At 40.5% G+C, this 24,866-nt stretch overlaps 2 protein-coding genes across 3 annotated transcripts in view; one reads left to right on the forward strand and one right to left on the reverse strand.

Moving 5' to 3' along the window:
• The window catches only part of PIK3R4 (phosphoinositide-3-kinase regulatory subunit 4), an 81,285-nt gene extending 64,018 nt beyond the window's left edge, over positions 1-17,267 (forward strand). The window contains exons 14-20 of one of the 2 annotated variants that reach the window (XM_049870747.1): positions 1,011-1,175; positions 5,008-5,219; positions 7,749-7,880; positions 10,982-11,082; positions 11,761-11,849; positions 12,168-12,276; positions 16,736-17,267. In XM_049870747.1, the coding sequence (XP_049726704.1) occupies positions 1,011-1,175; positions 5,008-5,219; positions 7,749-7,880; positions 10,982-11,082; positions 11,761-11,849; positions 12,168-12,276; positions 16,736-16,906 (979 nt within the window). In that variant the 3' untranslated portion in view covers positions 16,907-17,267. Of the gene's footprint in view, positions 1-1,010; positions 1,176-5,007; positions 5,220-7,748; positions 7,881-10,981; positions 11,341-11,760; positions 11,850-12,167; positions 12,277-16,735 lie in introns of those variants that run through there. The other variant, XR_007515597.1, reaches the window with a different exon arrangement.
• Positions 17,268-21,013: 3,746 nt separating this feature from the next.
• LOC126068264 (collagen alpha-6(VI) chain-like) overlaps positions 21,014-24,866 on the reverse strand; it is a 32,372-nt gene continuing 28,519 nt past the window's right edge. The window contains exon 5 of the mRNA XM_049870705.1: positions 21,014-21,572. Within this exon, the coding sequence (XP_049726662.1) occupies positions 21,383-21,572 (190 nt within the window). The 3' untranslated portion in view covers positions 21,014-21,382. The remainder of the gene's footprint in view (positions 21,573-24,866) is intronic.

Consider the following 24,866-nt stretch of genomic DNA (forward strand, 5'->3'; position numbering starts at 1 on the left):
ATATAAAATATTCCATATTTATGTAAAAAAGTAAGTATGTACATTTGTGATATGTGTAGATAACCCTTTGGAAGAATGTATTATAAAATGTTAATAGCGTTTGTCTCTGGGTGGTAGAAATGATTTTACTTTATTGTTTTCTGTAGTTTGATAGTGTTTGTAGATTTAATATGTATTTTTAACTGGTGTAATAAAATGAAATAAATTATAAAAAAAGGATTAATAAATTCGGTGAGTAGGGGTTTGTGACCTTTTCGAGGTAATGGCCCCTTAGAATGATGAGGGTGCAACCTGTGCAGAGGGGAGTAGTGGAGCGAATTGGTGGTAATAGGAGACACCCTGTGTAGATTGTATATTCAGGAAGTTTGGCAGTGAATTTAAGGAACAGGAATGGAAATGACAGCTTAAGTGGTCAGCAGGTAGGTGGGAGAGATTGAAGATTATAATAAAGTTTTACATTTATCAATGTTTTATATATTATCATCATTATGACCCAGTTAGGTAAATGAGGCAATCCCTGTTTTGCAGATGAGTAAACTGCAGCACAGAACAGGTTAAGCGGCTTGACCAAAATCATACAGATAGTCAGTAGTGGAACTCAAGCCTTTGATCCCAAAGCCAGTGCTTTTCCTGCTCTGCCAGACTGCATTTTAGGAAGTGTAAAATAACAGACGGGTGTTAGACTAAGGGTTTAAAGTATTACAGGAGCTGGAGGAGAACTGAGTCAGGACCTGAGAAAGGACCTTCCTTCTGAGAAAGAAGGAAGGACCAACCGTCTAAGAACTGCAGTGTAGGTTAAGGTGGCCATTAGGAGGTATCAGAAGAAAAGGTGATTTTGTTCCAGTGTTTTTGAGCGGGATTCTTGTTTTTATTACGAAACTAGGGAGATAAAATGGACCTTAAAGTATTAATGTTGTTTGTTAAATGTCATGTGGGCATTTATTTAACATTAACAATAATAATGCATTTGTGCCTTTTCAGAAATGAAACTTTATTTTTCTCTCATTCAGATCTATTCTTACATATAGCCGAATCGGAGGACGCGTCAAGACGCTCACATTCTGCCAGGGTTCCCATTACTTAGCTATAGCGTCTGATAATGGTGCTGTCCAGCTTCTTGGGATAGAGGCTTCTAAGCTGCCCAAGTCTCCTAAAATTCATCCTCTACAAAGCAGGTATCCATCTTTGGTTTCTTTTTTAAAACTTTGCGTGTAGTGTACTGTGCCAATTTAATGTCCACCCCCTCCCATGTAGTTTGGATCAACTGAAGGCCTCTTACATTGTACTTCTTTTTTTTAAGTGCATGAAATAAATAAAACTGCTCAAAATTATCACATCTAGTTAGTTTCAACAAACTATGTCTGCATGTTTTATTTTCTGCCAGTTTGTCAAAGGTCAGAGGGGCAGCTTTGAACTTGTGGCTCATCCCAGTCTGGAATCTGTCCGAATAACCTAATTATCAGTTACAGGTTCCGTCTCAACTCTGTCTGCCTGGCGTGTAGAATTTGAGTGTCCTTCATTAAAGAAAACTCAAACGTCAGCATTCTGTCACTTGGCATTAAAGACTCTGTAGGTGATGGGAATATGGTATGGAGCTTTTAGATAGATGATTTATCTTATTTTTAAAACAAAATACTAGCTGTTTTTATTTAAGAATTTTCTTACTACAAATTACGGTCACTTACAGATTAAACACCTGTGAAAGGTGAGATATTTAAAGACAAAGCAGAACTGTTTTTCAACTGACCAATATGTATTAGACTCTGAGGATTCTAAAGACAAATAAGATATGTTATGCTTTCTTGAAACTGAAGTCTAGTGGAAGAAATGGACAAACGTGCTGTCACAGGGACAGCGGGAGCCAGCATGAAGGGGGTTAGGAGGAAGGCCTAAAAAAAGCAGAGCGAGGAGGTGCTTGTGGTTTAGTGGTTAAGTCATGGCCATTGGGCAGCTAAGACAGAAACGGATGTTTGTTGGGTCACTTAGGATTTTTTGTTTTTGCATTTGAAAACACTTATTTTCAACACATTCACAAAAGAGATTTGGGCAGCTTTTGCCCGGAATATGTTATGTATGGCCTTTAGCTAAAAACAAATACCTGCCAGTTTTCTTTTAAACCCATTTCATCAGACGATGACTGTACAGTAATGCACCTTTGGATTCCATGTAAATTAACAAAAAGTTTCTGGGAAAATGTGGGGTGACTGCTGGCAAGACGCGCAGATGCACACATCCTGTGCACAGTTACCGCTCAGCCTGCTGTACCTTTTACTCTGAATGTTACTGTCTTTAAGCAAACATCAATTACCTAGGTTGGGAGATTGTGCCAAGATGCATAGATTTCACTCTGCTTGACAGCAGTGTGCTCCAAGGAAACCTTGCATAAGCCTCGTTTTTTGTTTCATTCAACCAGATCAATTATTGTCATGGATCTTAACAATTAGAATCTGTAGAATCATTTCACTTTTTGTCGTTTGGATTTTTCATCACCCCTCTGGAGGGAACTGTCGAAGTCAGAATGTTTGTAAATATTTGTTTAAGACAGGGGCCAGCAAATGACAGCATATATAATGTGGCCTATAAACTAGGAGTGATCCTTGCGTTTTTGCATTTTTGAAAGATAGTGTAAAAAATAAAGAAGAGTATGCAACAAAGATGTATGTGATTCGCAAAGCCTAAAATATTTATCATCTGGCTCTTTATAGTATCTGGCTCTTTACAGGAAATGTTAGCTGACCCCTGGTCTAAGAGATAAAACTAAAACATTATGTGCGAAAGCGTGATATGTACCAATTATGGAGGCCAGCCAGTGTGTTTCGTAATATCCTTTCTGGTCTTAAAAGCTTGGGAAAAACTAGTGCACCCACACAGTGTAATAGAACTCAGCAAAAATAAATAAAAAGGAAAGAAATATTGATTCATGTAACAACATTGATGAATCTTAAAATCATCTTGTTAAATGCAAGAACCCAGACCCAAAAAGGCTATATGTATTGTATGTTTCCTATTATATGACCTTCTGGAAAAGGCAGAATCATAGGAAAGAAAACAGGTTGTGAGTAGGGGAAGGGCTTGACTACAAAGGGGCTGTATAAGATAATTTGTGGGATATGCAACTGTTGTGTATGCTTGGGTAGAGATAGATACATGACTATACATTTGTCAAAACCCTTAGAATTTGCGCTACAAAAAGTGAATTTTACTGTATGTAAATTGAAAAAAAAAAATCAACCAGGATATGGGGAAAAAATGGAAAGCAATCTGTGACCAATGAATGGAATGCAATCTGTGACAAATGAATCTGTTTCACAAATGAATCATAGTCACAATGAAAGAGATGGAGAATAAAGGAGCCAAACTGAGTAACTTTGGAAAACATTGTTTCAACTGGATACTTACTGCAAGGCTAATGACAAAAGGAACCAAACACAAATATTGTACTCTAGTTGGTTGTTTTCACAGGGATATGGGTTAGCAATTCTGAAACTACTGTAAAAATATATTAGAATCTAACAAATAAGTATATTTCTCACTGCTGGAGAAAAAAATTACAAGTAAGGAAAGGGGGAAATAAGAATGAACCTGGTGCTGGATAGGAGTCAGAGATACTACTTTATCAGTACAGACTCATGGTATATGTATATGCGTATGTGTAGATCTGTGTATGTATATTAAGTTTATGTACATGTACATGCACACACAAATAAATATACATGTGTCTGCATGTATGAGATAGTAGACATAATATATTTCCTAGCTCTGTCCATTGAGAGTGGCTACACGCAGGAACACCCCTGCAGCAGTGAAGCACACTTAGTGCCCAGATCTTGGTTTAAATACCATATTCCAGTAAAAGGAACCAGGACCCCTTGGAGAATTGGTTGGTTCTAGGCCTGAGGCAGGGAAAATACAAGATAAGCTTGGTATATCTTTTGGCACTAGAAAGATACAAAGTGCTCAAAAAAGATATCAGAAGAGCCCGAGAACGAATCTGAAAGAGCTTCCAGTGGCCAAAGTGAGAACAACTTGAGCAAAAAAAAATGATTATATTGGATTGTAATTCATGAGTTAAAAAAATATCCACAAGCACATATTGATACAAATAAGTAACTGAATAAATAAACGAATGGGGCAAAAGTGACAGACAACTCTTTACAAAAGAATTCTAATTAATAAATACAGAAGGAATGAGGGAAATCAGAAAGTCACCATTAGAATACCACAGTAATAATTGGTGCAGGCATGGCTCATCAATGGATGCTAAAACGTGTGGGCAAAAGCTTTAGCAAAAACAGGAATTTTCTATAGTCTCAAAATATTCCCGCAGATATTGGGGGGAAAATAATAAGTACAATGGAAACTCTTAGCAGACACCAGCTTAGCCAAATGACCAAGGTTGACATCACCAGGAATGCATATTGATGTCACGTACTCCTTCACTGATGTGCTGAGAAGGCACATTGCCTCAGGCTAATCATGAGAAAGCATCAGACAAAACCAGACTGATAGACATTCTACAAAATAACTAACCGGCTGCCTTAAAAAATGTCAGGGTCATGAAAGGTGGGAAGAGACTAAGGAGACATGAAAACTGAATTCCAAGTGTTGTCCTAGATTGGATCTTGAAACAGAAAAAGGATACTAGTGGAAAAACCGGTGAAGTCTGAATATATTCTGCACTTTAATTAATAACGCTATATCAAGGTTCATTTCTTAGTCTCGGTAATTGTTTTATGGTTGTGTAAGATGAAAAAAAAAATTTTTTTTTTTTAAGATGTTAACATGCAGGGAAGGTGGGTGAAGGGTATAAAGGAGGGACATTCCTTAGGATGTTTGCAAACCTCCTGTAAGTCCAAAATTATTTTTTAAAGATGCCTCAGCTAGATGGATCACATAGTTTTGATTTCCTGACCAGGGATAGAACATAAATTCATCTTAAATGGAAGCTGGTGCTATGTTTTCAGTGGCTGGAAAAGCCTCCCCGTCCTGCTTTGTGTATTTCCCTAGAATCCTAGACCCGAAGGAGGATGGCTGTGTTGTGGATATGCACCATTTCAACTCTGGGGCGCAGTCTGTTCTGGCCTACGCCACTGTGAACGGCTCGCTGGTTGGCTGGGACCTCAGGTCTTCAAGCAATGCATGGACCTTAAAGCACGATTTGAAGTCGGGCCTCATCACTTCCTTTGCCGTGGACATCCACCAGTGCTGGCTCTGCATTGGTAAGCTGACTTTCACGTCACTGACTGGGTTGGACTTGGCATCTCATGAAAGTGACTTTTTTTTTTCAATTGGTAATTTTTTTTCCCATCTCCTTTTTCCTCTATAATTATAATCACTTGCGTTGAATTTTTAAGTTAAAAAACAGATTTGAAAGGATGCAGTCAGTATCTCAAGGCATAAACCAATTAATTTCTTCTTTTTCTCATTCTTACATGAGCCACTTTATAATCATTGTAGTGGTCTGATTTGCTAGCGTTCTCTGATTCTGTCAGGGAAGCAGCTGGCTTGGTTTGTGGAAAACAGCATTTGAGTTTGGGTAGACAGGTTTTAAATTCCAGTAACTTCAGATAAACTACTTAACTCCTCTGAGTCTCAGTTTCCTCATCTTCAAATGAAGCTAATCCTTTCAAGGGCTGCTTTGAGGATTTAAAGAGGCATGGGAGAGGACCTGAACAACAGTTAATTGCTTCACTACTCCCCCCTGCCCCCCACTTTTCCTCAGAGGCTAAAGATGTGCTGGGTGAGCTTGTTTCCTCTGTTTTTACTTTCACATTTTTCCCCCATATAGGCTTCGAGCCTACCGTTTGAGAAGCTACCACGTCTGTTTTGTTTTTTTTTTCCTACTTTGTACTCTCATTCAGAGGAATTACAATTCTGCTGTGCTTACATCGGAAACCTTGGTGGCGTAGTGGTTAAGTACTAGGGCTGTTAACCAAAAGCTTGGCAGTTTGAATCCACCAGGCGCTCCCTGGAAACTCTATGAGGCAGTTCTACTCTGTCCTGTAGGGTTGCTATGAGTTGGAATCGACTTGACGGCAATGGTTTTTTTTTTTTTTTGTAATTTTTATTGTGCTTTAAGTGAAAGTTTACAAATCAAGTCAGTCTCTCACACAAAAACCCCTATACACCTTGCTACACACTCCCAATTACTCTCCTACTAAGGAGACAGCCTGCTCTCTCCCTCCACTCTCTCTTTTTGTGTCCATTTCTCCAGCTTCTAACCCCCTCCACCCTCTCATCTCCCCTCCAGGCAGGAGACGCCAACATAGTCTCAAGTGTCCCCCTGATCCAAGATGCTCACTCATCACCAGCATCCCTCTCCAACCCATTGTCCAGCCCAATCCATGTCTGACGAGCTGGCTTCAGGAATGGTTCCAGTCCTGGGCCAACAGAAGGCCTGGGGGCCGTGACCACCAGGGTCCTTCTAGCCTCAGTCAGACCATTAAGTCTGGTCTTTTTCTGAGAATATGGGGTCTGCATCCCACTGCTCTCCTGCTCTCTCAGGGGTTCTCTGTTGTGCTCCCTGTCAGGGCTGTCATTGGTTGTAGCTGGGCACCGTCTAGTTCTTCTGGTCTCAGGATGATGTAGTCTCTGGTTCATGTGGCCCTTTCTGTCTCTTGGGCTCATAATTACCTTGTGTCCTTGGTGTTCTTCATTCTCCCTTGATCCAGGTGGGTTGAGACTCATTGATGCATCTTAGATGGCCGCTTGCTAGGGTTTAAGACCCCAGATGCCACTCTTCAAAGTGGGATGCAGAATGTTATGCCAGTTGACTTAGATGTCCCCTGAAACCATGGTCCCCAAATCCCTGCCCCTGCTTCACTGGCCTTCAAAGCATTCAGTTTATTCAGGAAACTTCTTTGCTTTTGGTTTAGTCCAGTTGTGCTGACCTCGCCTAGCAACGGGTTTTTGAATGGAGTATAAACTAGCAAATTACATCGATGCCTTTTAGGCACCTTGATCAGCTTTGAGGAGCGCAACCAATGCTACCTGTAGCTATTTGAGCCATCATCCGGAGTGTGATATGGTGACAGCCAAGGGACCCAGCTGTGTCTTGCCTTTTCTTATCCCCCATCTCTCCACTGGAGTTGGAGACCAATCCAAGAATGTGCTCTTTGCCTCTCTCATAACAAGCTGCCAGTGTTGGAGCAGGCGCTGTTCTTTTTGGATGAGGGGGCTTTCCCACAGGGGTTTGAGTTGTCACGGGCAGATTCTCACACAGGTACTTACCCAGTTTTACTGCAATTGTATACCCATACTCATCTTTAGAATATCTAGGAGAAAAAGGCACCTGGAAGTGATTGAAACTGAATGATAACTACAGAGCTGCTGCCACTTTGGAGTTGGTAAATTGATCATTGAATGGCCGCAAAACATCGCTGGTTCTTTAAGGCATCCTGAACATTTTGACTTACCAAATTCAGTTTATATCTTCTCTAGAGCTTCTGTTTTTGTGGGTACCTTTGGCAGTTAATAACAGTACCAGTAATTAATGAATTATTCACTTTCAATTTACATTCATTAAACAGTTCTGTAATAGCATTGCAATAAGCACTTTGTTATTTAGTAGCTAGAGGTGCTGTTTGAAACTGGGGAGAGCAGCTTCCTGAAAACAGCCTTTTTCTAAACGACTAAGGCAGTTTCAAAATACATTTATATAAAGCTAATGCTGTTTACGATTTGTATAAATGCAACCTGATGTGTCTTGATCATGAAATGACTGTCTACTTGTGCTCTTTTTCTTTAAGGTACAAGCTGCGGTACCATGGCTTGTTGGGACATGAGGTTCCAGTTGCCAATTTCCAGTCACTGTCATCCTTCTAGGGCTCGAATCAGGCGACTGTCAATGCACCCACTGTATCAGTCCTGGGTGACTGCAGGTAAATGGAGGGCTGCCTATCACATGTTGGGGATTTTCTTGGAAAGTGGATAATAATCCTGCTGTCAAGACTCACGTTGCTGGAGTTTTTTAATTTTGCATTTAGACCGAACACTTGAGTCTGCCCCATTCTGACCACAGAAGTTCCCGCCACTGATATCTCACTGGCATCCCTTGCTTATGATGTTTAAAAATGATCTCATCACACCAAAGACACAAGGTAATTATGAGCCCAAGAGACAGAAAGGGCCACGTAAACCAGAGACTACATCAGCCTGAGACCAGAAGAACTAGATGGTGCCCAGCTACAACTGATGACTGCCCTGACAGGGAACACAACAGAGAACCCCTGAGGGAGCAGGAGAGCAGTGGGATGCAGACCCCAAATTCTCGTAAAAAGACCAGATTAATGGTCTGACTGAGACTAGAAGGACCCCGAAGGTCATGGTCCCCAGACCTTCTGTTAGCCAAAGACAGGAACCATTCCCACAGGCAACTCTTCAGACAGGGATTGGACTGGACAATGGGATAGAAAATGATGCTGGTGAAGAATGAGCTTCTTGGATCAAGTAGACACATGATACTATGTTGGCATCTCCTGTCTGGAGAGGAGAAGAGATGAGAGGGCAGAGGGGGTCAGAAGCTGGTGGAAGGGACTCAAGAAAAGAGAGTGCAGGGAAGGAGTGTGCTGTCTCATTAGGGGGAGAGCAATTAGGAGTATATAGCAAGGTGTATATAAATTTTTATATGAGAGACTGACTTGGTATGTAAACTTTGACTTAAAGCACAATAAAAAAAAAAAAGATCTCATCAGTTACCATCACAGTTGTTCATTCTTAACAGTCCCCTTACCATCTCCCATTCCATTTCTTTTTCATGTATCTTCTGTTTTTGTTAGAACGGTTACTATCTTTCTAGAAGTCTGAGTTAGAAACCTTAATTCATCCTTCTCAATGCCCATTTCTTGTGGATCTGTTTCTGTTTTTCTCACAGCTTCCCTTCCTTCTGGTTTTGAATCTCACGGCCTTCACTGGCACTCACTTTTTCTTGTGTAGATTCTTGGGCAAGACACTTGCACATATCTTTGAAATTGATTTTCCTCATCTGTAAAATGTGTTTAAAAGGACTTACCTTGTAGAGTTGTCAGAATTTGAGATAAAACGTGTCAAGTACATAGCGTTGTACACAGTTAGTTCTTGATAAATCTTGGCTGTTGTTATCGTTTCCTCATTGATCCTCTTGCCTCTAGGCTCTTTCTAGTCCCTTTTCATAACACAGTCCATCTCATACAGTGCTACTGTCAGAGTCACCATGTTGCCAAATTCAGTGGCCTTTACTTACCCCTCCTCTTACTTGACTTATCATGTGGTCACTTGATCATTTGTATCTTTTCAAAATACTTTTCTTACATGGTTTCAAGGGCATCACTCTCTGGTGATCTATTGGTTTTTCCTACCTTCCTGACTTTTAAAGTTTGGCTTGCCACTGGGTACAGTCTTTAGTCTTAACTAACCTCTTCTCCTTCTACACTGGATCCTTCTGTGAGCTCATCCAGTGCATGCTTTAAATATCAAATTTATATTTCTGGCTTTGATATTTCCCTTAAAATTCGTATTCCTATATCTGTCTACTTAAAATTTAGGGCCTACCCAGGTAATCCAGGATAATCTGTCTCAAAGTTCTTAAATTAATCACATTTGCAAGTCACTCCGCCATATAAGGTAACATTCACAGATCAGGGATTAGGAGCTCCATATCTTTGGGGCCATTGTTTGCCTATCACAGGATGAACCCATCTAGAACCCAGAGGACACAGGAGCCTGTTGACGGGGTCCATACTTGTCAGCCTTAGAATGGCAAACGGAGGCTGACCAGCACTACCACTCTCTCCTACTAACCTCCCATCCACACTGCTCCAACCACACTGGCCTTCTGATTTACTCCGTGAGCTGAGAACACTCCTGCTTCAGGGCCTTTTTATTTTTTTGTTTATTATCTTCACTAGAATGTAAGTCCCATGAAGCAGAATTTTTCTGCTTTGTTTATCATGTTTTCTTCAGTGCCTGGGACAGTGACTGGCTCATAGTAAATTACTGGCTCAGTAAGTGTTGATGAATTAATGAAGCCTGGGATGTTGTCCTGTTTCTGTTGAGTCGATTCTGACTTATAGTGACCCTATAGGACAGAGTAGAACTTCCCTGTAGAGTTTCCAAGGAGTGGCTGATGAATTTGAACTGCCAACCTACTGGTTGGCAGCTGAGTTCTTAACCACTGTGCTATCAAGTTGGAGCCCTGGCGGCACAGTGGTTAAGAGTTTGGTTGCTAACCAAAAAGGCTGGCAGTTCAAATCACCAGCTGTCCCTTGGAAACCCTACGGGGCAGTTCTACTCTGTCCTATAGGGTCGCCATGAGTCAAAACTGACTCGATGGCAGTGGGTTTGGTGAGATGTTGTCATGCCCCCTGCTCAAAAATGCCTCAGGGATAATGTCTACCCTTCTCAGGCATGTAGTCCCAGTTCTCTATAATCTGCCTTCACCTTTCTTTCCTCTCTACCCTCCATCTCCCACTCCGCCCTGTCGCAACTGTGCTTCAGTTGAACCAACTAATGTGTTTTCTCAAAATGCCCAGAGATTTTTGCTTTTGTGTTTTTTCCTCATTCCATTCTTGCTGCCTGAATTGGTCTACCTTCTACCTGTATCTATCCAGTTGTCCAGTTTTACCTGTTCTTTCAGTCCTAGCTGAAATGTCTTCTCCATGAACCGGCCTGGATTCTCACTCACTGCATGTAATCTCATTGTCTTATGTGTTACACATTTTTTTCATTTCTAGGCTGTAGATTTCTTGAGGGCAAGATCTACTTGTGATTTGCCTTTCTCTCCGCCTAGTTGGAGACCAGTAAATATTTACAGGGAGGTTGTTAAAAATATTGTTTTTTTGTACTCATATAGTCTGGTCACAGGGTCACGATTTTTAAAAAAAAAAACACTAGTCGGTATTTCATGCAGGATGGGAAAAAATGGGAATCAGTACAGGCTGACTTGCATCATCTGCCAAGATGTGAAAGCTCCGAGAACAATGATTCTGGTCTTTGTCCCCCTCAGCTGTTCAGGGCAACAATGAAGTGTCCATGTGGGACATGGAGACTGGTGACAGAAGATTTACTCTCTGGGCCAGCAGTGCACCTCCGCTTTCGGAGTTACAGGTTTGACTCCAGTTTTCCTGTAAAGGCCAGTATTATGTATCACATGGAAATACTTTCTGGCATTATACCAAGCATGGTATCTGTTGGGCTTTTGGGTTATGTTTTAAATTTGGGTTTTTAATAAAATCAAGTATCATGAGGCTAGTGCTGCGTAGTTTGTTTGTTTTTTTCCTAATTCCTTAGGTGTACTAGTGTCTGCTTCATTAGATGCTTCGGTTGCCAGCTCCGTGAAGCTTGTGATGTCCCTTTGGAACCCCAGTAAGGCCTAGGTTAATTAAGAAATCCCATATTGAAGTTTAGATTGTTAAAAAATGGAACATGATCCTCTTACATATACCTTTGTTTTTAATTATCATGTAGCCTTGTTGAGGCAAATGGCGGGAGATTTTTTTTTTCTCCTTTAGTTGGGGTCCCGCTCAAGGTGGTCATGAAAATGAAAAGATTTAAGGGAGCTGAACAGGCTGTGCCTCTCTATTCAGAGTGGTAGAAAGCAAACACGTTTTCAAGTCTGGGAGAAAGAATTAGCTATGACGTACACGGACTGGTCTCTTATTTCATCAGCTAGCCAGGTGCCTGTGGTCTAAAAAGCCACTAATATTTAGCTTGCCTTTGAAAATGTACCGTCATTTATGAAATATATTATGTCTTTTATTTGACTCCATATTTATTTCTCTTAAGCCTTCTTCTCACAGTGTTCATGGTATCTACTGTAGTCCTGCAGATGGAAATCCTATCCTACTAACAGCTGGCTCAGACATGAAAATAAGGTACAGTATTATGAAAAGAATGTTTAACACAAAAGACTTACAGAAAAGGATTATAAAATGTGAATGCATACTTTGGTTAATATAAAGGTATTATTATTATAGTTATTAGCATCATTGTAATGTTTAAAATCATCAACATCTTGCAGGGGCAGCTGTTAATATTTTATCTGTAATTAATTCTCTGCTATTAGTTCTAGAAAAATCTCTTTTCCTAATGCAAAAGAAAATAAGCTATGTATTGATGAATGTAAACAAATGACCATTAGTTCCTCCCATTATCCATCAGAGGTGAATTACCATTTTTTTCCTTTCCCCTAGGTTTTGGGACTTGGCTTACCCAGAGAGGTCCTACATTGTTGCCGGAAGTACTAGTTCCCCGTCTGTGTCCTACTACAGGAAGATAATAGAAGGCACTGAAGTCGTCCAGGTACAATAGTCTTTATTTATTCTCTCAACTTTTGTAGGTTCAAAATAGCTTTCAGAAACGTTGAGTTGATTAAAATAAATGGCCTTGGACAGTGGTGGCAGTATTTCTTTGAGTTTAAGAAATTATTTTCTCTTGGTTTTTCTGTATTTCTTAAATGAACTTTTATTAAGATATAATAGACATAGAAAGTAAACATAGTGTCCTTGGACTCAATGGATTTTCACAGACCAATCACATCTGTGACACCAGATCAAGAAATAGGGCATTACAAGCATTCCAGAAGCACCTTCCCATGCGCTGTTCTACTCACTATTTCCCCCGTCCTCTTGTAAGGGTAACTGCTATTTTGACTTTCACAGCATAGGTTAATTTTGCGTGTGTTTGTACTTTATATTAATTAAACCATACAGTATTTACTTTTTGGTGGATGACTTCTTTTGCTTAGTATGATGTTTGTGACATTCATTCATCCATACCATTGTGTGTAGTTGTGAATCATTCATTTTTATTGCCTTATTCCATTGATTGAGTATACCACAATTTATTTACCTGTTTTCCTGTTAATGGGTATTTGGGGAGTTTTCAGCTTCAGGCTATTATGAATAGTGTTGCTATGGACATTCTAGCACATACCTTTTTTTATATATAATTTATTTTATTTTATTTTTCTTGTCATTGTTGAGAATACACACAGCAAAACGTACACCAATTCAACAGTTTCTACATGTACAATTCAGTGACATTGATTACATTCTTTGAGTTGTGCAACTGTTCTTACCTTCCTTTTCTGAGCTGTTCTTTGTCCATTAACATAAACTTAGTGCCCCCTGAGTTTCCTGTCTAATTTTTTTGAGTTGCTGTTGTCAATTTGATCCCACATAGATAGATCTTAAAAGAGCACAGCGCTCAAGGCACACATTCTTGAGTAGTTAAGCTAAACTTTTTTTTTTTTTTTAATTGTGCTTTGGGTGAAGGTTTACAGAATAAATTAGCTTCCCATTCAATAGTTTGTACACAAATTGTTCCGTGACATTGGTTGGAATACCTGCAACGTGTCAGCACTCTCCCCATTACCACCGTGAGTTTCCCATTTCCATTCATCCAGTTTTCCTGCCCCTTCCTGCCTTCTCATCTTTGCTTTTAGGGCAGATGTTGCCCTTTTGGTCTCATATAGATGGTTGTTCTAAGAACACTTTCCTCATGTGTGTTATTGTTTATTTATAAGCCTGTCTATTGTTTGGCTGAAAGGTGATCTCTGGGAATGGCTTTAGTTCCAGGTTGGAAGGGTGTTTAAGGGCCGCAGTCTTGGAATTCTTCAGTCTCTCTTGGACCAGTAAATCTGGTCTTTTTTAAGAATTTGAATTTTGTTCTCTATTTTTTCCCCACTCTAACTGGGATCCTCTATGATAACCCTGGTCAGAGCGGCCAGTAGTGGTAGCCGGGCACCATTTAGTCCTTCTGTCTCAGGTTAATGGAGGCTGTGGTTCTTGTGGTCCGTTAGTCCTTTGGGCTAATTATTTCCTTGAATCTTTGGTTTTCTTCACTCTCCTTTGCTGTTGATGGAAAGAGACCAATAGTTGTATCTTAGGTAGCTGCTCACAAGCTTTTAAGACACCAGATGCTACTCACCAAAGTAGGGTGTAGAACATCGTTTTTATGAACTGTGTTATGGCAATTGATGTAGCTGTCCCCTGAGACTATGGTCCTGAGCCTTTAAGCTCAGTAACCAGGTATTTGGTTATGTCTAGGATGTTTCCATGCCTGTGCCCCCAATGTGCTCTGTTGTATGTGTGTGTGTGTGTATGAATATACACACAGCACATACAAATATGTATGTAGTAATATCCACAGCCAAACCTATATATGCACATGGGTATACTCCCATATGCCATCCACACCTATTCAGCATACGTATCTACCTATGTATTCACTCATAAATTATTGTTTGTTACTATTCTTGTTGTGGGATTATATATGTTATAGTATTTACCGTTGTTGTCTTTTGTTCTTGTGTACCTCTCAGTGTCTTTCCTTGCCTTGGTCGTGTTTTGCTGACTCTCCCCATATTGTGTACTGCCTTTCCCTTCACCAAAGTTAAGACGTGTCTACTCTCTAGTTTGTGATTTTTCCCTCCTGTCCTTGATAACCTTCAAAAATGTTTTGTTCTGTGTGTAAACCTTTTCTTGACTATTTATGATAGTGGTCACATACAGTATTTGTCCTTTTGTGATTCACTTATTTCATTCAGCATAATTGTCCTCCAGATTGATCCATGTTGTGAGATGTTTCATGAATTCATCACCATTCTTTATCATTGCATAGTATTCCATTGTGTGTATGCACTGTAGTTTATCCATTCATCCATTGATGGACACTTGGGTTGTTTCCATCTTTTTGCTGTTGTGAATAATACTGTAATGAACATGGGTGTATATATCTCTAATCTTGTCATGGCTCTTACTTCCCTAGGATATATACCTAGGAATGAGATTGCTGGATCATACGGTATTTCTATTTCTAGCTTTTTAAGGAAGCGTCATACCATTTTCCATAGTGGTTATACCATTTTACATTCCTACCAGCAGTGTATAAGAGTTCCAATCTCCCCACAACCTTGCCAGCATTTGTTATTACTTGGTTTTAAGGAGATTTCGGGGATATTTTGTTGTAAGCGGTAGTTAGAGGGATTCATCTAGCTTCCATGGCTCTAGAAAATCTGTATTTCATGAGAATTTGAAATTTTGTTCTATACTTTTCACCTTTTATTCATGATTCTTCTATAGAATCTTTGATCAAACTCTTCAGTAGTGGTAGCTGGACACCATCCAGCTCTTCTGGTCTCATAGCAAAGAGGGCAATTGTGTATGGAGGCAGTTAGCCACACATTCCATTTCTTCCTTTTGTTCCTGATTGTCTTTCTTCCTCTGATGCTCCAGGCAAATAGAGACAAATGGTTGTACTTTGGATGGCCATTTGCAAGGTTTTAAGACCCCAGGTACTACACAACAAACTAGGCAGTAGAACAGAAGCACTAAACACAATATTAGACCAATTAACTGGTCTAACCAAACCCGTTGCCATCGAGTCGATTCCAGCTCATAGCGACCCTATAGGACAGAGTGGAACTGCCCCATAGAGTTTCCAGTGAAACCATAGCACATGTCTTTTAGTGAAGTTATATACATGTTCATTTGTTTTTAACTACCACCCATGACATTTTTTAATAATGAAAACTTTGACTTTAATTTTCAATTAGAGATTTTTTACTGATTCTTTCACTGGCATTAGGTTATTCCTTCTTAGAAGGAATTCCATCTGTTTGAGTCAACAGGAAGAAATGGTAGAGCAGCAAGTTGTAACCATGGATAGAAGTGACTATAAAATAAAAGCCCGATTCTATCTACTTGCTTTATAGTTACAAACCCTTTTATGTTAGTTTTAAAGAAAACTGACAAAAAAATAAGCCATTGCCTCTAAGTAAAATGCGGTTTGACCTGTAAGTCAGAGGGCTGCTCTAATTGCTACCTGTTCGGCATCAGTCCAGTTCTCTCCAGTGCTAAGCATCTGTGTCTCTCCAGCCTTGGGCAGGCCCAGAAACCTTTTGGCATCAGATCTGGGGACTCCAAATGAAGCCCCTGTTCTGGGGACCAGACACACTGCCACTAGACATACGATTGAGAAATTTGATTCTATAGAGATGACTTTATTGTAGTGGCTCTTGTACCATCATTGACAAATATACAGGGTGCAGTTTTCTTAAACTGTGAAAATATAGGCAGTCTTCATGAAAACGTATGCTTAAAAAATAAATGAATTGAACAGTAGGCACTTTATATACTCTCTCGGTCCTTAACTTTCTAAGGAAGTGCTTTTGTTATTTTCTTTTACAAATTAGAGCAGCAAAGCTGGAATTTCAACCTGGCTGTTGGGACTCTAAAGCTTATGTTCTTGCCTTAGGCAGAAACTCTGTATGAGGTGACGTCATTACCTGAAAGTGCATGGCCAGAGTGGGTGCTCAGTACGTGGAAGTGTGCTTCCTTCCATGACAGATCATGACGAGCTTTAGAAACACTGACCATCTGATGTTTGTTTACTTCCTATGTTGTGGTCATTTATACCTCTTTCAATTATGTTGTTTCCCTTAGCTTTTTCTTTTGATGTTCACCAATGTTAATATGCACAGACTATTTGCTTATTTATAAGTTTTCCTTATTTTTAAGAGGCTACTCATGAGACCCAGTGACTGGAAACCTAGAAGATTATTTTGGACCCTCCCTCTTTACTTCTTTCATTCAGTGTACTATTTGTGACTTCATAAAAGGTGAAGCATGGTTACTTCACAAAAGGTGTTAAATATATATACATACAGATATCGTAGAAGCAAGAATGCGACAAGACTTAGAATGTGATACAGGCTTTTAACTCTTGGCTTTCTCCTTGACTTTTAACCATGAAACAGGAGATTCAGAATAAGCAGAAAGTAGGACCGAGTGATGATGCCCCTAGGAGGGGCCCAGAGTCTCTGCCTGTAGGACACCATGACATCATCACGGATGTTGCCACGTTCCAGACAACACAGGGCTTCATCGTCACTGCTTCTAGAGACGGGATTGTTAAGGTGTGGAAATAAAAGCCTAGTGACTTGTATTATTTGTAATAAAGCTATAAATACACTGTAACTCAAGAGAAAAGGTATTTCTAGAGAGCAGAAGTGAGCCGATTAATTTGTTTAATTTTCAGAATCATGTCTCTGTATTACTGATTCATGATTAAACAAGTCCCACCCACGGTGGTTAAGGTAGTACTTGACTAGTATACCTGTGCATATCTCTGTAAGATTTTATTGTATATGTCATGGAGGTGAGGAATTCAAATGCTAAGGCATATATGATCTCGGATTACTTTGTATTGAATAAAATGGTTGGAAAGATGGCTGTAAACTATTGTAATGTAAACACAGTTTTGCTATTAAAAATGCTATTGAAACCAGCCAATAAACTATATTCAAACATCTTAAGAATTTTTTAAAATTTTATTGTGTTTTAGGTGAAATTTATACACAAATTATTTTGTGACATTTGTTGCAGTCCCCGCAATGTGTCAGCATTCTCCCCCTTTCCCTTTCCACCCCAGGTTCTCCAGGTCCATTCGTCGGGTTTTCCTGTCTTTTCCTGCCTTCTTGTCTGTGATTTTGGGCAGGTGTTGCCCATTTGGTCCCGTATACTTGACTGAACTAAGAAGCGTGTCCCTCATGTCTGTTATTGTTTGCTTTATAGGCCTGTCTAACCTTTGGCTGAAAGGTGGACTTTGGGAGTGGCTTCAGTTCTGAGTTGGCAGGATGGAACCAAACCCGTTGCATCAAGTCAATTCCGACTCACAGCAGCCCTACAGGACAGAGTACAGTCGCCCCATAGGGTTTCCAAGGCAGTAATCTTCACAGAAGCAGACCGCCGCGTCTTTCTCCCGTGGAGAGGCTGGCGGGTCTGATCTGCTGGCCTCGTGGTTAGCGGCCAAGCGCTTAACCACGGAGCCACCAGGGCGCCTTTAATGATTTTTTGTTTTTGGTAGTGTTTTTAACGGTAAACTTTAACAAAGAGATAACCTCTGCAGCAAACAATGTTTGTTCAGAGGTGAAGAGATGGACTCAGTCACAAGGAACCAGGAACCAGGAACCAGTGACAGAACTTGGCCTTATGCCCCACTCTGCACTCTCAGTAGTACAGTCTTTCTGCTCTGCTATCTTATCTTCCTTCCTGTGTGTTTTATAGTCTGCCTTATTAGTTATTTTGGCTGTAGGATCGACCTCCTGTGTATCAGCTCTAGAGAAATGTCCTCTTGTCCATCATCATTGTTTTTTTATGGACTTTACTACAAAACCTGAAACTTGGTTCATCAGCTTGCTTTTTATCCAGTGTAGATTTTTTTAACGCATGAAAAAGAAGGAAAAAACAAAATAAAAGGATTAAGCTGTTAAAAACATGTCAGAAGTTCATACTAATTTTTAAATGACCAAAATTGGTCTTTCCTATTACGATAAAACCCATTAAGGTTATGGATTAACCTTTGTACACAGACCCAATTCTTTCTCCGCATTTAATTCTCATCCACTTGCAGAAGGGTTTATTGTACTCAAAATATTTTAGTTTGAAAATAGTTACATGAGTTTACAAACCTAAAAAGTTGAATAGATAATCAGAGCATGGGGAAATTACTAGTTGTCTACAAAATACTCCAAAAAATTAATTTTCTATAATTCTGTAATTCAGTTATAAAACATGGCAGTTTACAGTACGTATGTCTGGCTTCACAATACTTAGTGTTTAGATAAAGTGTTTAGGTAAACAACAAAACTACTGGAAAATGCCAGTTGTTGATAAAGGTCAAAGTCAGGCACGACAGACTCTGACTAGGCCCGATAGTTTAGTGGGTTGGTAGAATTGACAAATTCGTCATTGTCATGCTGCATTGCTTCTGTTCCCCTTAAAGTTTGCTACTGAGTCAGATTTAGAGTATGCAGGGGCTAGGGAAAATTTTTCTGAAGACATAAACTGTTCTGCTGGGAATGTGTTTCAGGCCTAGAGCCATTAGATAAGCCACAGGCCTGATAAATGTGGGAAGTGCCGAGGAAAAAATGGAGTGGGCTGGCTGAGATATGGTCTTTTTCTCCTCATCTTCCACCTGTTCCTGTTCCCCTAGATCCCCCCCTTTTTAAGAAGTCATTTGGTTGAACTGTTACTATTAAAATCGGATGCCACGCTGAGTTGCATGTCTTTTTGACCTCTACTTTTTTTTTTTTTTAAACAAGTTTGATTCATAGTTCAGTGAAGAGATAATGGGACGCAGGAAGCGTCAGTGCTTATTTGTGTGATTTCTTGGTTTAAATAAAGTTTTATGTCATTTACACTCAACTTTTAGTTTTTGCTGCATTCTACTTTTAGGAGAAGAAGGAAATCATGGAAAATGCTAATAAAACCAAAAGGATCAAACCCGTTGCCATCAATTGATTCCCACTGATAATGACCCTATAGGACAGAGCAGAACTGCCCCATGGGGTTTTCCAGGAGTGCCTGGTGGATCCGAACTGCCAGCCTTTTGGTTAGCAGCCAAGTTCTTAACCATTGTGCCACCAAGGCTCCAAAATGCTAATATTGGGGATTTATTTTAAAAAAGGAATTTCAGTTTGCAGTTAGTATGCCTTAAACCCCTTACAGATTAATGGTTAGAAAGCTGACCCAAAATGCTGAAATAATCTCAATCACCAAGGAAATATTTGTTTGGTGCACTTTACTTTACCAATGCAGAAAAAATAGGCAAATACATTGTGAAAGTATTCTCAACAATAAACAGAAGAAAGGGGTTTTTGTTTAATCCAAAGTTAACCAGAAAAATTTCTTTTAATTGAAATACTTCTTAAATATTATTCATCAATTTCTTGTACTTGAAACTCGATGCACCACTTAGGAAAAACGAAGAAACCTGATGTGCTTCGTTCTTCTCTGTTACCTGAGTGTGACTACGTGTAGCATTTAACTCCTTGGAATTCCTGCTCCTCTGAACTAATGGAGAACTATATCTACTATGGTGCTGCCTGAGTATGGATGGCAGAAGTGGTTAAAAAAAAAAATACTGCAGATGGCTCTTCTTTACCAGGTTTTATGAAAGAAGTATAGAAAAGAAGATCAGATTGCATCTACTGGTCTTTGTTGTCATTAATCATCTGACCATCCAAACAGGACCTCTTCCCCAAGAGGGTGATATTCTGCTTAGCAGGGCCATTGCTACCATGTATGTTTTTCTATGGAGCTAGCTCTTAGAGTTTCAGGTAAGGTCTTAATATAGTGTCTAAATTCAATAATGCTCCGTTGGCATTTACTTGTTGAGAACAGCAGCCCCATCACAAGATTTAGTTCTGTCTTGTGCAGGGACACGAGGAGAGACAGAGAGTGCTATCAGACAATGCTACTAGGGGCTAGGTATTTTTGAAGACTTTTCCTGCTTTAACTCACTCTGATCTCTTCTGCATCTCTGCAGCCTCATATGGATTTGTAGATTAAAACAATCCAATTTTCTAGCATTTTCCAAGCTCAGTAAGTATATATACAGGTGATTTTCGGAGCTCTGCTATTCCTATTTTGGTGTTGTTCACTAAAGACTAAGTAGCTACCTGATGGGTAAGAATAACTAGAGCTTCACCCATGGTAAGTTGTGTCTTTGGTCACCTTGTCTGAAGAAAATAGGAATTAGTGGAAAATAATAAATGACCATAATAAGAAAGAAGGAATAAAAGTCCATCAAAATGGCCAGGCAGGAAGCTCTGTAATGAAGGGAACTTCCACCTCAAAAGTGATAATTCATGTTCTGGAGGAATTATGAGCTGCTTGGTGAGCTAAGGAGGATTTGGAGCTGGAGAAAATTACCTTCTGCTTCTCAGCTTTCTAAACAAACAACTGCAGAAGGTGTGAGGAAACCATCCAGCACAAGCCCATCTGAGGGCTGGTGAGTCTACACAGGGACAGTGTGTTTAAATGGAATAGACATGGAAGTTCAGATTTTTGAAAACAGGACGTACCAACAGCATCCATTTCTAGGGTAAATGTCAAGGCAGACCAAAACATTAAAAAATACCTCTGGTTAAACAGATGAACATTAAACAGTACTAAGTTGAGAAAGAAGGCTTGGTTTGCAGAAAATGGACTGGACAGAGACCTATAATCAAAAAAATTAGCATTGGCCCTTGTACACACACATCTAGGCATTTTATAAAATTTACTTTCAAATTACATCTCCAGTAGACTTCTTACGCTCTTCCATCTTCTAATGATAACAGTTCTTGAACATAACAGTGTGAGAGTGCTGGAACTGTCAGGGGTAATCAAATAAATGAGCAAGATATATCTTAATAACAATGAGCGCGAGGAGTCAGGTTACCGATAACCTGCAACCTGTGACTTGTTCAACACTCCAGAGTGGACATTCGGACTCATGCAGATATCCAAATACAAGTCGCCCAGGGTTCAGGCTCTGGGCTTGGATTTAGTTATTATTTAAGTACCAAGTCTTACTGTGCTTCCTAAAGCTAAGTTGTTCAAGTACTTCCTTTATCATGTCATTTGGAAGCAGTTTTTATCACATTTTTTCCATTTTTAAAAGTATGGGATATGCTTCTGGTAAAATTTGGAACAGCAACGTCTTTGCCGCTTCTTGTTACTCTTGAAAGATATTTTCTACCTTGAAAGAAGTGTGCTGCTTGTAATGCACCTTTTCTGAGGGTGGCTTTATGTGGTCCAGGGACAAAGCTATACAGCAAAAGAAGAGAAACATCATAGAAGATAAATGCCATTTCAACTTTAATAGACTGTATTAATCTGTGTTTCTTCCTACATGAATGGTTGTACCTGTTTCTGTTCTGCGTCCTTCCTCCAGGGTAATTTTATTAAGATTATTAAACCAAGAATTTGTACTGGCTTATATGTATCAGAAGCTAGAAAATGAGACATCTTGTCAAAGTATGTAAAAATATAAGTTCAACAGCAAAATTTTCTCCTCATGGAACATATTTTACCCAGATCTTCATATAGTTGGTTTCTTCTGATTATTCAGATTTGGATTCAAATGGTACTTCATCAACCTTCATCAGAGACTACCAAATCTAAGTATCGCCAACCTCAGGCCCACTCCTAGTTACTCGGCACAGCACACCCTTACTTTCATCATAGGACATGAGTATCTGAATTTTGATTTACTTGTGAGCCACTTTATGATCTGTTCCCTACTCTGCCACCCACCCAGCCAGAAAGTTAGTTTCACAAGATCTTGTCTCTTCACTACAGTAATCCCAGGATTCCAGAAGAGTGCTTAGCACATCGCAGATAGTAATTATTTATTTAATGAAAACACAAATGAATGCCACTCCTTCCTTTCCTCCCTCTCTCCTGGCCATCCCTCCCTCCCTCCCTCCCTCCCTCCATCCACCCATTCGTTCATCCACCTGTCTGTCCTTCCAAATGCCTACCATGGGAGGCACTGTGTTAGGCACAGTGGAGGATGTAAAGTAGAGCCCAGCCTGGCAGGCACATGAAGAGTTTGATTATGAACAGTGAGTAACCCAGCAGTAAAAGAGCTAGAGTCAGACTCTGGAAGGCCTTGAATGCCAGGCTGAGAAACCAGGAAGTCAGAGAGGTCAGTGCTGACTCAATGTTCTAGAACGTCTAACAAAGCTTGCGTGCTCATGGAAATGTCCTGTAATCTGCACTGTCCAGCATGACAGCCACTAACCACATGTGGCTATTGAGCGCTTGAAACGTGGTTAATGAAACTGAGGAACTGAATTTTTAATTTCAGCTGATTTAAATTTAGATATCCACATGTAGCTGGTGGCTATTGTATTGGACAGCGCAGGAAGGAAATAATTTTAGACAACCTCATTTTACAGGGACTGTAGGGACTGAAAACATGTTTATATTTCAGCCCCAGCACTTAGTAGCTGTACAGCTCTGGGCAAATCAGTTAACTAGAGTGATCCTTATTTATTCAGGTATTAAATAACCCATCTTGTTGTGAACAACAACGGAGGACTCCAGCCTCTCTTGGTTACAGATGAGGAAACTGAGGTGCATAAAGGTGAAGGTTAGTGGCAGAGCTGGGCCTATAACTCAATTTTTCTGATACTAAGAGTCCAGTGTTACTTTCACTTAACTAATTCTATTCAGGACACCACAGAGAACTACCAAGATATTTGGAGTAAGAAAGTGAAATAGAAGGCAGGAAGGCAGATGGCCTGGGGCAGGTTGGACAGTTAGGAAGGCTCGAGGAGGCTGGCACGTGGCTGGCTATTCGTAAATATTCACAGAAGGATTGGATGAGAGCCTGGTGGGTTGAGAAGGGAGAGGTTTATCAATAGTGATAAACCTCAGCGATGAGTGAATTGAAGTCAAAGGAGGATTCAAGAGAACTCCAAGATGGAAAGATGAGAAAACAGTGGCAATATTCACTGTGATCCATTTCTTCATATGTGGATTTTTCTATTTTCTCCAAGGTGTAAAATCTAACCTCACTCATAAGCCAAACAACCATCAATATTCACAAAATGAGTACAGTGAAAGGCATAGGAAGAATTTAAACAAATTGTTTCTCACACACACATACACTTAAATATTCTTTTATCTTCATCTGTAAACAGAATTAAGGGTAAAAGGAGACACCAAACCAAAAAATGTTACATAGACCCCAAAGTACCCACGCATCATGTACGTCTGGACTTTTGAAACTCAAATCAAAGTTTATCTCAATTCACTTCTGCCAGTGGGATCAGGGAATGGTTTCCAAAAATACTTTTTATTTGTGTAGGTGGCTCTTGCATGTGCCCTTGTACTCATGGCTGGCCACGTAATTTGTGAAGCCTGGTGCAAAATGAAAAAGTGCTTTTTTCTTTTCTCTGCAGTCTCACTCTCCTGACCTGTCACAGAGGGTTTTTATTTGCTATTTAATATTGCTGTCCCACAGCGTGGGGATACTCACATGGAGTACGGACCATCTCAGGGGCCCTGCCCTATGACTTGGCCGTGCAGTAGGGGCCCTCCAGCCTCCAGACCAACACCCCAGGAAGTAGAGCCAGGCATCTCTCCTCCCCACCACCCATCATCCCAATCCATGGCAAGACATTGCAACCTTGCTAGGACATGCTAGGTGCCTGGATGGAGGTGGACAAGAGGCTCACTTCCACCTAGCCACCAGCCAAACTTGCCGTGGCACCACCAATTTGAGGTGGGACAGCTGCTGACCTGCCCTGTCCCATGACTCTGGGGGGAGTGCGCCTGACCCCAAGCCTCCTTGTGTTTGTGTCTATGTCCCTGCCAAGGTGGCAGTGGTCACTGGGTGGGCAGCCTGGGAGAGAAGGATGCCAGGAGGTGGGGAGCAGTGGAAGGCGGGATCTCGAGTGAACCAAGGCCCCATCTCCCTACCCCCACCCAACCCCTCAATGATGTACTGCCCATTGGATTTTATTTACAGAACGCAAATTCAAAGGTGAAATTATTAATAGCGACCACACAGTGTCAAAAGTCCAGGTGTGGGCCCTTCTGAACACATGGTTGGACTGAACTGGTCCCATGCCCATGAAGCTGGCCTGCTTGTAGCACCTACCACCCCCAACTCAGCGAGAATGCGCAGATACCTGTTTGCCAGCTTTAATGCATCCTCCATACTGAAGGTGCCACCCTCCACAGAGTCAGAAGGCAGGGCATCGTGTCTATTTCCTCCCTCTGAGCTGCCAGACATTTGCTGCAGAGGGAGCCCTGCCCTTGACTTCAGCAAGTATTTGCTGCTGGACAGTTCCCCAGCCTCAAGTCAAAGCGAGGAGAGATTCCAGGCAGAGACTTCTCAGAGGCTCTGAGCTGGGGCTTCTGGGTTGGGAGTGCCCCTCTTCTCTGATCACCATGCAGAAATATACATACTACACAGTGTAAGAAGTCACACTGTCAAAGGTGTTTGTCTAACTGTGACTCTCAGACTGCTGCAAACTTGATTTTAGTCATTGGCCAGGTATGTTTGTGTGTTACTACAAAATGATTTCCACAAAAACACTTTACTAA

Source organism: Elephas maximus, chromosome 27 (assembly GCF_024166365.1).
Source record: "Elephas maximus indicus isolate mEleMax1 chromosome 27, mEleMax1 primary haplotype, whole genome shotgun sequence".
Lineage (NCBI taxonomy): Eukaryota > Metazoa > Chordata > Mammalia > Proboscidea > Elephantidae > Elephas > Elephas maximus.